At 38.2% G+C, this 14,815-nt stretch overlaps 1 protein-coding gene across 5 annotated transcripts in view; it reads right to left on the bottom strand.

Moving 5' to 3' along the window:
- The window catches only part of LOC126469697 (WD repeat-containing protein 7), a 385,995-nt gene extending 373,521 nt beyond the window's left edge, over window positions 1–12,474 (bottom strand). For all 5 annotated transcript variants that reach the window (XM_050096866.1, XM_050096868.1, XM_050096869.1 and 2 more), the window contains exons 1-4: window positions 12,146–12,474; window positions 11,395–11,501; window positions 11,083–11,161; window positions 1,209–1,377 (exon numbers count right to left, since the gene is read on the bottom strand). In XM_050096866.1, the coding sequence (XP_049952823.1) occupies window positions 1,209–1,377; window positions 11,083–11,161; window positions 11,395–11,501; window positions 12,146–12,310 (520 nt within the window). In that variant the 5' untranslated portion in view covers window positions 12,311–12,474. The remainder of the gene's footprint in view (window positions 1–1,208; window positions 1,378–11,082; window positions 11,162–11,394; window positions 11,502–12,145) is intronic.
- Window positions 12,475–14,815: the final 2,341 nt, after the last annotated feature.

The raw sequence follows: 14,815 nt of genomic DNA, 5'->3' as shown, positions 1-14,815 counted from the left end.
GAAGTTCTTTAAACAGTAATTTCTTCTTAAATGAGAAAGTATATTCTGTTCAACTGAAACATATTTAAACTCTCCAAATACTCATCAAAATTTTCACAAATGAAAATTGCAACCAAAGCTATTTAGTGATTTTTCATGTTTGGAAAGTGTGTGTATTCTTCAGACTGCCTAAAATTTGGCAGATTAGTGTTCAACTGTTGCTTAATGTATTTCTTGGCACGCTCAAAAATACCTGGGAGTAACACCTGACAGGACTCTTCATTCAAAAATCACTAAGAGCAACAAAATGTTTATCTTCACACAATACAGTGATTTGCAAACTGGTAAAAAATTCTTACCTGGAATTTAATTACGTTTTTATGCACTGGAATATGCCTCTCTCGTCTGGTACAAATCACTGTATACCAGCACATTGATACAGCATTAAATTAAGAATGTAGGTTGAGTACAGGTTGCCTTAAGCCTACTGCAACAAGTGAACTTTATTACCCAGATGGACCAGTGCCACCATTTTTACACAGCTGCTGTAAGGAAGAGATGTTAAGTGGAGCAGAACAGCAGCCATCCATTGCTTGGGCATACTACTACTCCTGAACAGCTGCAATCCAGGGGTTATGTCCCATGATCATCTAAGCAGCTTAGGTGAGGTTGGAATGATGGACAGAACAACTTTTCAGATAGAGGACAGCAACCACAATCTACCCCTCAGCCAGCGAAAGCTGGATGATGTGGAAGTTACTTAACAGATTACAATCCAGAGTGGGAAGAGCCAAGGACAATATGAAGAAACGTGGCTTCAGTGTTTCCACAGATCAAAATGTGGCAGTAGTGTAATTACAGAAATCCCAATGCAATGAAAGTTGTATGAAAAATTTTACAGCCTATGGTGCATATTTAAAGTGGTCTTAGCATTCGGAAATTGTGTCAAGGTTGTGGACCCACACATGGAGAAATCACTGGAACTTACTTGACAGACAGCACTTGTCTAAGATTACTCATTCATAGAATAACCAGAATACTTCTTGGTTATGTTACTGTAAACGTTAACAGGAAGCAACAACTCATTCTCTCCTTTATTCTTCATAATGTGGACACTGAATTCATTGTATTCTGGATTAGGTCAGCCTTATTTAAAATTTCAGTTACAAAAGCAATTATATACTAATAGCTGCTTAAATGAACTGATGTAAAATTTACTTGACACTTGCCTTTTCTCTTGTTTGGACGAAGAACATGAACGGCACTTATCCAGTCAGGATTAACCCTTGATGACAGAGTAAAGAGAATTTCCAAACTAAATGGATCCATTACTAAAATTTCAGAATAATATCCATTGCAGAATAGACGAACGTCATCACAGCCTGACATATGGTATGCCTAAAAGCAAAAATACATAATTTTTTTTAATTACCCACTCACATACAAATATGAAATATTTCCTGTGAGTATTTCAGTCTACATGTAATATGAGTTCATAACATTAGGAAGCATAGTACAAAGACTAAATGTCTCGATTGACAATGAACAGAGCCTGTGAAAAAATTTATGAGTTTTTGTCATAGTTGTCATCTGTCAGGGTTTATCCTTTTCTTTAGCTATTACATATTTTGTGTAAGCTGAAAAATTGCATAAGCTGTAGGGTATAAAGTAGATACAATTACAAGAAAGGCTGAATGCTTAAGAAATACCACATTTTTCCAACAATACTGCAAAGCACAAGTGATAAACGTCTGCCGTACTTTGAGTAATCTCACTCGCACTTTTACTAAGGAGATAGTAGCTTAGCTCATTCTGTTCAACAACCTGTATTCTCCCAAAACAATTCTTTCTCTGTCACAGGAAAGAAAAAAATAAAATTCTACTTGAATAGTATGCATGTAGCAGTTATCTGTGGATAGTAATAACTGATTTTTAGGAAATTACTAGGAGTCACAGACTTTCACTGGCTCCATCAAACATAAAACTACAATGACAACACAATGAAATTAAAATGACTAAACTTAAACATTTGTCTAGGTGGAAGGAATGATGGCAACCACTCATGAGCAATGACAGTGCTTATTACGGAACATATTGAAAAATATATCAATTTTCCAAGCTTGTCAATGTGTCCCACTGTGAGCAGGTATACTAGAAGGGAGTCAATGTTGACACATAACTATAGAGGAATATCACTCCTCTGTACGTGCTATAAAATAACATCAAGCATTATCGTGAACAGGCTCAATCCATACACAGCACAAGGAGGCTCAGGAAGGATAAGTCAATAACTGATCCAATATTCACACTAAGACAAATACTAGATAAGAACTGAGAGCACAATCAGGATACTTCTGTAGGTTTATAGACTTCAATTAAGCATATGACAGCATAGCGAGAGGAGAGTTGAGTATAATGGAAGTGTGTGGGCTACCAGACATACTGATAAAACTAACTAAAATGTTTGTGATGGAATCAAAGTGTACACTGAAAGTACCGGGGAGGAGGGGGGGGGGGGTGAGTTCTCAGAAACACTTGACATAAAAACTGGAGTGTGGCACGGACATGATACATCTCCATGTTGAGCAATTTGGCACTCAACACCACCTAGAGGAGAGTAACACAAGAATGTGCAGGAATCACCATAGGGGAAAAAAAATGTTCTGGCTTTCGCAGATGATATTACAGTGGTAGGAAAGAACATGGAAGGCCTGGAGAAAAATGGGATCTGTACTGATGGAAGAAGCTAAGAAAGTAGGTAAACTGTTGTGGAAAGCCCACGTCCAGGATCTTGTTCAAGGACTTACTGCTGCCATTTTTACTATTTGAATGGTATCTGAAGCAAGCGATAATTCAACATGAAAAGTAACCTACTTTGCTTATGACGTATGGTATTATATTTTGGGGTAACTCCTCCCATTCTCAAAGCATATTTTTGGCACAGAAACTGGTGATTTGGGCAATAAGTGGTGTAAGTTCACGAACCTCTTGTCGACCCCTGTTCATTAGTCTGGGTTTCTGACACTCGTTTCTCAAAATCAACAAATTATAATTCTTTACTGCCATTTCTTATTAACAATATCAGCTTATTCCCAAGAATTAGCAGCTTTCACTCAGTTAATATTAGGCAGAAATCCAATCTGCATTTGGAGCACACTTTCTTGACTTGTGCAGAAAGGCGTGCTGTATACTCCTGCATCATATTAAGAGTATCTGCTCCAAGGCAAAAAGCACTTTAGTGAGTACTAGGAGGGCTTGTGGCAAAAACTGGGGCCTAAGCCCCAGGGGTATGCACTGGATATACACCACAGTGGTTAGACCTAGGATTTCCTATGGGACCGTAGTGTGGTGGAAGAAGGTAGAACAGCAGGTTGCTGCTAAAGAGCTTGCTAAGGTGCAGAAATTGGCCTGCTTAGCCATAACGGGCAGAATTAGCAGCACACCAACCGCTGGAATGGAAGCAATGCTGGATATGCCTCCACTTCACCTTTGGGTTAAGATGGAGGCAGTAGCTGGGGCACATAGACTTAAAACTGGCCAAAACTGGGTCTCATTTGGATATCCAGAATCACACACTAACATAGTGAGTGAGGTAAATATAGGTATGGCTGGGGAAATGCCCACTGACTATATAATAACTCTGAACGGCTTCGACAAGCCTTACAACATAATAATTGGAAGCAGGGAGCAGTGGGAGAAAACAGTTCAACACCGTATGGGGGACATCGTTTGGTTCACCGATGGGTCGAAAACAGATCAAGGCGTTGGGGCATGGTTGTACGGGGTTCAGCCAAGACTGGAGAGCAGCATCTCTAGGGAAACTGGTCTCTGTACTCCAAGCCAAAATTACTGCAATCAGGGCATGTGTGGAGGAGAATATGAGTAGATGCTACAATCACCGTAGCATCTACATCTATTCATACAGCCAGGCAGCCCTGAAATCATTGGCAGCTCCTGCAACAAGATCTAAGATTGTTGCGGATTGCCACAGGGCTCTTGCAGAGCTAGGGGGAAGCAATAGGGTGTACCTAGTGTGGGTCCCTGGCCACTCAGGGATCTGTGGCAATGAACAAGCTGATAAGATTGGCTAGGATGGGGGCAACAACTCCATTTATTGGACCGGAACCTGTCATGACAATCACCAAGGCTAAGATGAAATTAGAAATACGGAACTGGCTTAGGAAACAACACGTAGGATATTGGACCAAGGTCCATAAACAAAAACATGGTAAGGTAATGATGCCTAAGCCATGTTTTAAAAGAAGCTCTGTAATCCTGGGATTGAACAGGAAAGAGATAAAACTCATGACTGGGCTGATGACTGGCCATGGGAACTTCAAAAAACACCTACACACAATGGGTATAATGGAAAAGGACCCTAAATGTAGGATCTGTGATGAGGGTGAAGAAACTGCATCACACCTAATCTTTGAATGCATGGCACTGGAGAGTAAAAGATACAGAATCTTCGGGACAACTAGACCTGAAGAAATTGTGTGTAACAAAAACTGGTAGAGGGACTCCTTGCACTATTTAAGGGCACTGGTTGGCTTTACTAGATATACAGGGAGCAATACTGCACAATAAACCTAGTCTCATTGTGGGCAGTGGTGGGTTAGACCTAGCTGTTTTATCTCTCCTGTTAAAATCAATCAATGAAATCAATACTCCTGCATAGATTTTGAATACGCTACCACAAGAATGCAATAATCTTAGCAGTAATCCATGCACTTTCAAATCTAAACTGAAGAGTTGCCTCATGGGTTACTCCTGTCAAGGAGTTCTTAGAAAAGTTAAGCCGATTCCTGTGTTACACTGTCAATTGCATTTACACAAACTTAGGACTCATCCTTTTTTGGTTTCATAATTTTTTTTATCTGTTATTACTTTTATGTTGTAATTTCATGTACTGACATTCCAGGGCCTTTGAGATTTGCTCCTCACTTTGGTCCTATGCAACTAGACATGTAAAATAAATGAAAATAAAACAAAGTACACGGTAATAGGAAGAAGATCTTAGTTAGGACCAAACCATCTACCAATCAGGGACCTAACAATACAGGAGCTACACAGATCATCATAACATCTAAATTACAATCCAGGCAGGCAAAATTAAGACTATATCAGACCATCATCAAACCAGCAAGACATTGACCTGGGGGGGGGGGGGGGGGGGCGCGGGACTCATCACTTTTGAAAATAAAGTACTTAGAAAAACATATGGACCAATGAAAGAAAATGAAAAGTGGAGAATAATGAAAAACATATCTCAAACAATTACACACACTAACTGACATCGTAGTGAGTGTGAAAACTAAAAGACTCTGGTAGTATGGACATGTGAAGAGGTGTGGGGAGAACACTGTAACAAAGGCAGTGATGGATGGAGAAGCTGAAGAAAAAAGACCGCTAGAATGACCTAGAACGAGATGGAAGGCTAATACTATGGGAGACATGCAGATACTGGGTCTGGGAGATGAAGATGCAGCTGACAGGAAGGTGTGGAAGACTGGAATAAGCGAGGCCACAGACTGGCTGTGGTTTGTGTGGCCAGTATAAGCAAGCATGCACAGGTATTTGAGATCAGTGACAGAACAAAATGCTAAAATGTTTGTTTGGATTTTATATTACTTTTACTATATTTGGTATGAAGATTAAATAACAGAATCATCAGCAATGTGGCCTAGGATCTAGGTTAGTTTGGAAGGTGACTGGTTACAAGTTGGAAAATGCAACAAATGTGATTTCTTTAATTTTTAACTTCCGCTTTGTATCATGTGCCACAGAAACTGATTTATTGTTATGGAAAATAGCTTCAAATTTGGGACTGACTATTATTTGGGTATTTTGTTGTTGTTGTCGTCATCACTGTCTTCAGTCCAAAGACTCATTTGAATCAGCTCTCCATGTTACGCCATCCTGTGCAAGCCTCCATCTCTGCGTAACTACTGCAACTTACATCCTTCTGAATCTGCTTATTGTATACATCTCTGTCTCCCTCTGGTTTTTTTACCCTCCACACTTCCCTCCAGTACTAAATTGGTGATCCCTTCATGCCTCAGAACATGTGCTACCAACCAATCCCTTCTTCTATTCAAGTTGTGCCACAAATTCCTCTTCTCCCCAGTTTTATTCAGTACCTCATTAGTTACATGATCTACCCATCTAATATTCAGCATTCTTCTGTAGCACACATGTCTCCTCTCATCTAAACTCTTTATCGTCCACGTTTCACATCCATATCTGGCTACACTCCACACAAATACTTTCAGAAAATACTTCCTGTCACTTAAATCTAAACTCGATGTTAACAAATTTCTCTTCTTCAGAAATACTTTCCTTGCCATCACCAGGCACATTTTATATCCTCTCTACATCAAGCATCATCAGTTATTTTGCTGTCCAAATAGCAAAACTCTATGTGCCTCATTTCCTAATTTAATTCCCTCAGCATAACCCGATTTAATTAGACTACATTCCATTATCCTCATTTTTCTTATGTTGATGTTCAAGTTAAAACTTAGGAAACAATGTAGTTTCAAGCAATATGTGCACTTATTGGCACTGTAGTACCATATGTATCTATACAGTACATGTCCAAGCTTTCAGTTAACTTCTAGACTTGTTCTTAAGTTACACTTATAAACAGCCTTGTCAATCCTGTAAGACTCATCTCTTACTACTTTTATGATGTTTCAGTCTGTGTGTCGGCAAACTAGTGCCCTGCATAATCTGCTGTGACATTACAAGCACACACTGACAAAAAATATTGTATTTAACTTTTTTGTTTCCACTGAGCCTGGATTTCAGAGGAATATTAAGTTTTGTGAGCTTATGAATTTATATTCTTTGCTCACGTTATAGGGTCATTCCATGTCAATTCAACCAATTTGAGAAAATGTTCCAGCTGATAGTCTCAGATTTGGCTGAAATTTAGCACACCAATGCTACCAAGTGTGGAACACTCATGTACAAAATTTTAAGTTCCCCTGCTAATTAGTTCCAGAATTATGGCTTGTGAAAGAAGGTGGCATGACCCGGAAATTGCAACCCGCATCTGGCAATCTGTCTTCAGACCCAACTTCAGGTCTTAATAACTTTGGAACTATTCCGCACAGTCCAGTGAAATTTTTACAACCCAGTAACATCCACTTAGAGAACACACACTATGAATCAAAACACCAATGACATATTTCTGAAGGAAAATAAAAAATTCAAAAATGTGATTAAAAAAATGTAATATGTTAAAAGGAACATATTTTAGGTGCCCTCTATGCCAAATATAATTCACTCAAAAAGGGTATAATTTTTTGTGGTAATCTTAATGTGGCCTAAACACACAGAACTCATCTTGCCCATATCAGTCACAAAAATGGAGTTACATGCACACAAAAATACAAAAATTTGAAAAATTACCTGAAAAACATGGATTTTCTAAGTGTGGTAGCACAAGAGGGACAAGTGATATCCAAGCCAAATTTCAAACACTGCATAAGTAGACCATAATATAATACGTGGCAAAATTTCAACTTGTTATTGCAAGGCATTTGCGTACAATAAACGTTGACAGATGTACTTGGTTACATTTCTTTTAACACGATTTAGCAAGTAAAAGTGATGATGCAGACAGCTTGTTTCAGATAAAGCTGCAGCAATTGTTGGGAACCATTAGGCAACAGAAATTTAAACAATGGTAGCTTTCAGGGACAGGATGAGTCATTGTTAGGCAGGAACAAGAAAGGAAACAAGCCACAATTATAGGTTATTCATGTTTTTAAGATTCTAGTTCAGACTGGTCAGTACTGTTGTGGAAAGCCAGTATGGAGGCAGAAGACTGTACTAGTGGTGCTTTTGTTCAAACAAGTTGCAGTATTGGTAGAGCACAAGCATCTGAACGTCAAAACAACATATGGAACAAAGTGTGACATTCACTTTGTACTATATGATCTGGATGAATCGGACCAAGATTTGTTGCTATGGAGATCCGCGATACACTCTGTGGGCACAAGAAGTACAGTTCCAATAAACTTTAGTGTTTGTTATCATATGATATATTTCTGGATAAGTATTCTTTCCTACAAAAAAGTTGTTTTGATCCATTTCGGATTCATAAGAAGACAGTGAAGTGTAGCCTCAGAGAAATTGATATAAAATCAGTATTGAAAGTGAATCAGTGCATGGGACTTAACATGAAACCAGGACAAAAGTTATGTTCCAGGTGTGTTACACTTCTAAAAAATGAAGAATATTCTGATGATTTACATGACAGTGACTAAGAGTATCGGCCACCTACAACCACAGTGGATGAGCAGTTTAATACTTCAGTGACTGCTCTTGGTTTGTCTCCCATGAAGACACACAAAGTTGGGAAAAGAGAGAGGTCCAGCTATGGTAGAAGAAAACTACAAGAAGCTCAAATGGAATTAAAACACAAAATAGCTGACACACGCTAGAAAAAAGTAGCTATTCTTACCCCTGCACCTCCCAGCTGGTCTATTGACTACACTGCAAAGGAATTCAATGTTTCTACATATAGGCCTATATTAAAGCAAACTAGGAAAATAAAATCAACCCAAGGAGTGCTTCCACAACTTCAGCAGGCTGAGGGTAAGAAATTGAGTTCAGAAATAAAGGTGCTAGTGTCGGAGTTTTATGAAAATAATGACTACCGCCGAATAATGCCTGGAAAAAAAAGACTATGTAACAGTGAAAATGGGAAATGTATGTGTACAGATGCAAAGAAAGACTGTTGCTATGCAACATATCAGAACTATATGTAGAATTCAAGGAAAAGTATCCCAAATACCAAAGTAGGTTTATCATCTTTTTTCAATCTGCGGCCAAAATGGGTTGTGCCTGTAAGTGCAAGGGGCACACACAATGTTTGTGTATGCGCGACCCATCAAATTGCTAAGCTGATGTTTGCTGCTATAAATGATTCTGGTCTGGATTAAAAAGGTGCAATGAAGCTGCTAGTGTGTGACATCAGTTCCTACCAGTGCATGATACACAGGTGTGGAAAGTGTCCTGGTAAGGCAAATCTTGCAGAACACATGAATAAACTGTATGGTGAACTCCTTATGGATGACAAACTTGTTTCTTATAAACAATGGACACACATGGATCACACGAGGCTTGAAACAAAACAAAGCACAGTGGAAGATTTTGTTGAAATGTGTTGTCAAAAAAACGGACAAACTGACCACACACAGCTTCACAGCAACAGCACAATTGGCTTATTTCCAGTTTTGTAAGGATAATTTGAAATATGATGAAATTATAGTAATACTAGACTTTTCTGAAAATTATGCATTTATAGTTCAAGATGCCATCCAAGGATATCATTGGGACTACAGTCAAGCAACTCTCCAGCCATTTGCGATTTACTATAGAGGTGAATCATGTGATGTGTCCGTCATGAACCTGTGCGTTTTTAGCGACTTTAATTCATGATGCCACTGCAGTTCATGCCCACATTCGCACTGTCATGGCATATGTGAAAAACAAGATGCCTCACATACACTTTGCGAAATACTTCAGTGATGGGGCAGCTAGTCAGTACAAAAACTGTAAAAATATCAAAAATTTATGCATGCATTACCATTATTTTCAGATTCACGCAGAATGGAATTTTTTCGCAACAAGTCATGGTAAAAATGTATGTGATGGTATTGGTGCTATCATTAAGGGCATGGCATCACAAGCTAGCCTGCAGCACCCTACAGAAGGTCACATTCTAACAACTCTTCAATTATTTACCTGGGTACAGAAAAATACCTCTGGCATACAATCATTCTAGGTTTCGAAAGATGAGGTGAAATCAGTCAAAGAGTTGCTAAAAAGCAGACTAGAACACGTTAAAACTGTTGCAGGCACAAGGAGCCATCATCACTTCTCTCCAGTGGACTCTGACAATGTGCAGATGAACAGACTGTCCGGTTATAATTATAGGTTCATGCACAACGTGTCTTCACAGTGTGTGTCTCAGGCTTCAGAAGCAAAAGCAGCAACATACAACCAGATTGCTATGTTATTGCTATTTGCGATGACAAATGGTACTTATGATGTGTTGCAGAGTGCTGTGAAGCAGAAGGTGATGTATTTGTGAACTTCATGGCACCAGCAGGACCAGCAAGATCATTTCATTGGCCACGTTTGGCAGACAGGTGTTTGATTCCTTTTGAACATATTCTTATGACAGTTCCAGTTCCTACCACAGCATCAGGAAGACAGTACAATTTGCCACTCAATGTACAGAGTACAGTAGCTAAAGTGTGGGAGAACTTCTGTTCGAAGCACAATCAACTGGTTTTTAGCAGTTAATGATAGGTTGTGTAAATCTGTCTATATGTTGTTGCTTGGTGATTAAAAAGTTCTGGGAGAGGATAAGAAGAGGCAGAACAGTTTATGATATGTTTTTACAAAATTTTGTTGTGGAACAATGGCCACATCACCAAATACGTCTTTAAAGTTCCATTGTACACGAATTTCTGGCAATAACATCCTGAAATTTTGAGATATATATCATTATGGTCTACTTATGCAGTGTGTGAAATTTGGCTTGGATACCACTTGACCCTTTTGTGCTACCACATTTCAGCATTGCAGGCAATAAAATGCCCTATATTCCTTGGCAGTTCATAATTTAATGCCACTATGAACCACAACATATTTCCCCCTGACTTTTTGTCAGTCTATTATGTGATATGAAGACTTGAAGAAACATTATGAAAACTTTAATGTAACAAATAGATTTAAGAGGTTTTCTGGTTTGTGTGTTAAGCTACCAGGACTTCAAGGGATTAACAATAGCACAACAGTGAGAGAAATGGTTACACATTTTCAACAACCTACCAGGGCACATTAAATGTTACACACAATATGGTGGAGTGTAAGACTCAATTAAATAACTTTGATAGGCAACTCCTACTCCATCATTGTTTTAGTTTTAGCTATAATTATAATCAGCACTGTCATACAGTAATGTCATTTCACTGTTCAGGAATTAAATGTCTTGACTTCTTTCCACATCCATGAGACCACTCAACATAGGATCTAGGGAAATATAACTACTGTAATGTAATGCAGTTTATGACAACCTACCTGAATAGTTGTGTGCACATGTGCTAGCTTAACCACCTCTCTGCATTTTCCATCAACTAGATCCCAGCAGCACATCTCTCTGCAAGAAGTATTTTTTTTTAATAGTAAATAAAGAATCCAGAAGAAAAATGTCAGTTGCCTATCAACAGTAACGTACAAAATTAAGAAGCTAGAATTTAACTGAACACACAAGCAAACAAACACTTGAAGCAAATTTGTACACAGTTGATATTAAATGTAAAAGAGGCTCTAATTGCTAGAAATAATGGCTGATAACATTCCATAACATACTCTCATTCAACATAAACTTACCCACTTTCTGAAGAACTAACTATGTAATTATTATCTAGTACAACACTTGCTTTTGCAAGGCACAAGACGGGGGCAGTATGGCCAACAAGAAGGCATCTGGGAAACATCTGAAATAAAATATCAATGTAGGATTCACACGAAACTCAGTTTTAATCAAATCAATTATTAGTTTTGTTATCAACTTAACCTAGACAGGGGTTTCTAGCAGCAGCAATTGGCGATACAAAGAAGCCATTTGAAATAAGATATTTAACGCCATCACAAAGGTTTCCATCTTGCTGCAGCAGTCAATATGTAACTATGTTTCTCTGCTACACTATCAATACTGATTATGTAGCCCTAGAAATGCTGTCAAAATCTTATATGCTATATTATGCCTAATTGCTCACTACCCTTTATGTATATGTCGTCCGATTTTGATACCACACTTTTTTTATAAATAAAACAACACAAGGTGAAGCATACAAGCTGTATTTAGTAATGTATGCATTTCCTAAAATCTTTTCCAAAAGCCACATTTTTTGACCTGTCCACGATAAATTTATGTCCTTACTTTTGCCAGTAGTAAGTGTATCAATGTTTCTTTTTATATACATAAAGTAATATATTCCACTCTCTTGCATATCTCATGCCATGCGTTCGTAACAGCAAGGAAAGAAAAAAATTCACTAAAATTTATTAATACAGACACATAACAGCCTTCATTGTTGCACGCTTAGATCGTGCTTGCAATTGTTCACTGCGACATTACCTTCAAAGTATCAGGATTCATTTGCCACAAGCAAATCTGTCCGTCATAGCAGCCGGTGATCAATGTTTTTTGATCTCTCGACAACATTACACACGAAATGCAGTGTGTAGGGGGGTGTTTACCCCAAAGTACTACTGGAACAACCAAATTTGTTCCAGTAGACATGGTTAACAGTTATGAACAACACTGCTAATACATAAATATTGCTCTCTGTTTCATCATCACAAAATATGTATTGCCTTACAACCACTTAACATTACTGTCACAACCACCCCAGTACTACTGCAAAATGCAATTGTCAATCTCCAGGCGCTACATCGCTGACAGTAGCAAAGATCCTCAACCCGCTGCTCGTAAAGACAGCTGCACCACAGTCTAACTTAAAAGTCGCGACACTCCATCTCGTTTTTGTTATCCACAGCGATAGCAGCGGCCCAAGCGGCCAGCAAGCAACCCTACTGAACACGATATAGGATGATTGCGGAATAATAGCTTTTATATTTTGTTTTTAAAGTAGTTTTTGGAGTACGGAGCGTATGTAAAGCCTTAAAAATAGACAACAAAAAAGACACCACATTTGTTTTAATTTGGTTTTCTAAGGATGCAGGGAGGTAGGAAACTGTTTACGGCATAGGCTGTTTATGATTCTCTTGTAACGCACAGACATTTGCTGGATAATTTTTTTCTCATTTAATAACAAAAAATTGCTAGTATACACCACAAGACCTGACCTTTTGCAGAAAGACGTCGCATTTCTACCCAAGAAAGCAGAGTATTGTTCGCTACACTTTCAGATAAACCAGTGAAAATGGAACGTAAGAAACCTATATGCAATGTAATAACTACATTATTTAATGCACCAAATAAGCCACCACAACTGTAGCATAAGGGAAAACCACACAAGCGTGACAGTAAATCGTCAAACGCAATAAAATTGTTTTCGAACACAGAAGAAATCAGTGCCACAATTCTTGGTAAATCTGAGCCACGAATGACAAGAATAATCAACACAAAATTGCTTTTGAAGCAAAAATAATTACATTTACAAAAATATTCGTTTATTAGAAATTCAAGTGAAGTGTAAGAATGGGCAAATCATTACAATCCACAAAAACTTTTGAAGTGTCAAGGAAAATGCCTATGATAATAACAAGAGAAATATGTGCCTCTCATGCATAAAGCATGTCTTTATATGCCCTTGCTTTCAGTAGAATAAGCTGCAAATATATACATATTCCAAAGTATTTTTTCACAAATAAGTTGTAGCTTATGTGATTGAATCAGTGTGATTCGGTGATTTTTACTTGCATTTTACGATAATTCATGGCTCTTGGTAACTTACTAACGCATGGAACGCAAAAATATAACAACCATTTCCTTAATGAAGTAGAAAATAATTAAAAACAAACATTATTCTTACGAGGCATGCGACTGTATGCTTTCCGATCGTTGGAGCGCTAGTGTCGCTCCAACTGTCAAACGGTAACAATTTCCGCACCATAGAGTATCCTGGCTGTATGTATTAGACTGTGGCTGCACTTTTAGCTGCAGTGATCGATAGAACGCTACCGCTATTAAAATTAGTATTTTACTTTCGTTTGATTCACACCGGACGTCAAGAAACTGAATGTAAAAACATTTCACCGTGTATTTCAGTGGCAGATTTCTCACTTGCCGTTAAAAGAACGGGAGGACCGGTTCAGGAAGGACCTTCTACGCCAAGGATTCTCGGGGAGAAAGTTTTGGCACTGTACCTGGTAGAAGGGACGGTATCATCATCTGAAATCGGTAATTAATCTATTCTAGCTACACTCACTCATGTTATGATAATGGATTTTCCTGCTTCCACATCCCTTCCTTCAGTGTGTCGTATACGACCGCCGATATTGTGGACAGCCAGTAGGCAATTCTGTCAACCACGGACCAAATTGCTTCCAGCTTTCATGGGTGGACATGGATATTTTTCCGCCGACAGGCTCAAAACACGACGCGCTGCGTACACTCAGATATTTCTGCACCAACAATTAAACAGTTCAGTTCAGCAACTTCAGCCCACTCAGTACAGTAGTCAGAAAACTAGCGTCTGACTTAGCAGTTACTGTTTACGGAGAACAAGTACCAGTAACAGACAGTCTGCACAATTACATTCAGTTATAGTGACAAATGGTAGCTTGCCAAGAGACAGCAAAATTACTTAGATTTCATTGTGTTAAATAAATAAGGGAAATGAACCACCACAGCTGTATCATTAGTGATGCTCCCTGCCTCCCTCAGTTGTCAATGAAGATGCCTTCATCAACATTTAAGTCTCAGGGTTGGAACTTGGCTGTATCATCAAAGAAATTTATCTTAAATGATTAGTTTCACTGGAACACTTACGCCATCTTTAGATCCTGCTTACCAAACAACAAATTATATAGCTACAATGCCTAAGTCTGACAGCTGAATTAATATAAAAATAATATACCAGAAAATCATTAAAACCATAAATGGAATAACAACAACTATGCTGTGAGAGTATATGTTAAATACATTCTTTAAAAAAAATAATCGAAACTAGAATCATGAGGTGGATGAAATTATATGAAAGTAAAAGTGCACAATATAAAATGTACAATAGTCACTATACATGTATTTACTGACATGTGTGAAAAAAGGTGGAACATTCAA

Source organism: Schistocerca serialis, chromosome 3 (assembly GCF_023864345.2).
Source record: "Schistocerca serialis cubense isolate TAMUIC-IGC-003099 chromosome 3, iqSchSeri2.2, whole genome shotgun sequence".
NCBI lineage: Eukaryota > Metazoa > Arthropoda > Insecta > Orthoptera > Acrididae > Schistocerca > Schistocerca serialis.
Note: the sequence above shows the minus strand (reverse complement) of the source record. Positions and strands in the feature narration are given on the sequence as shown.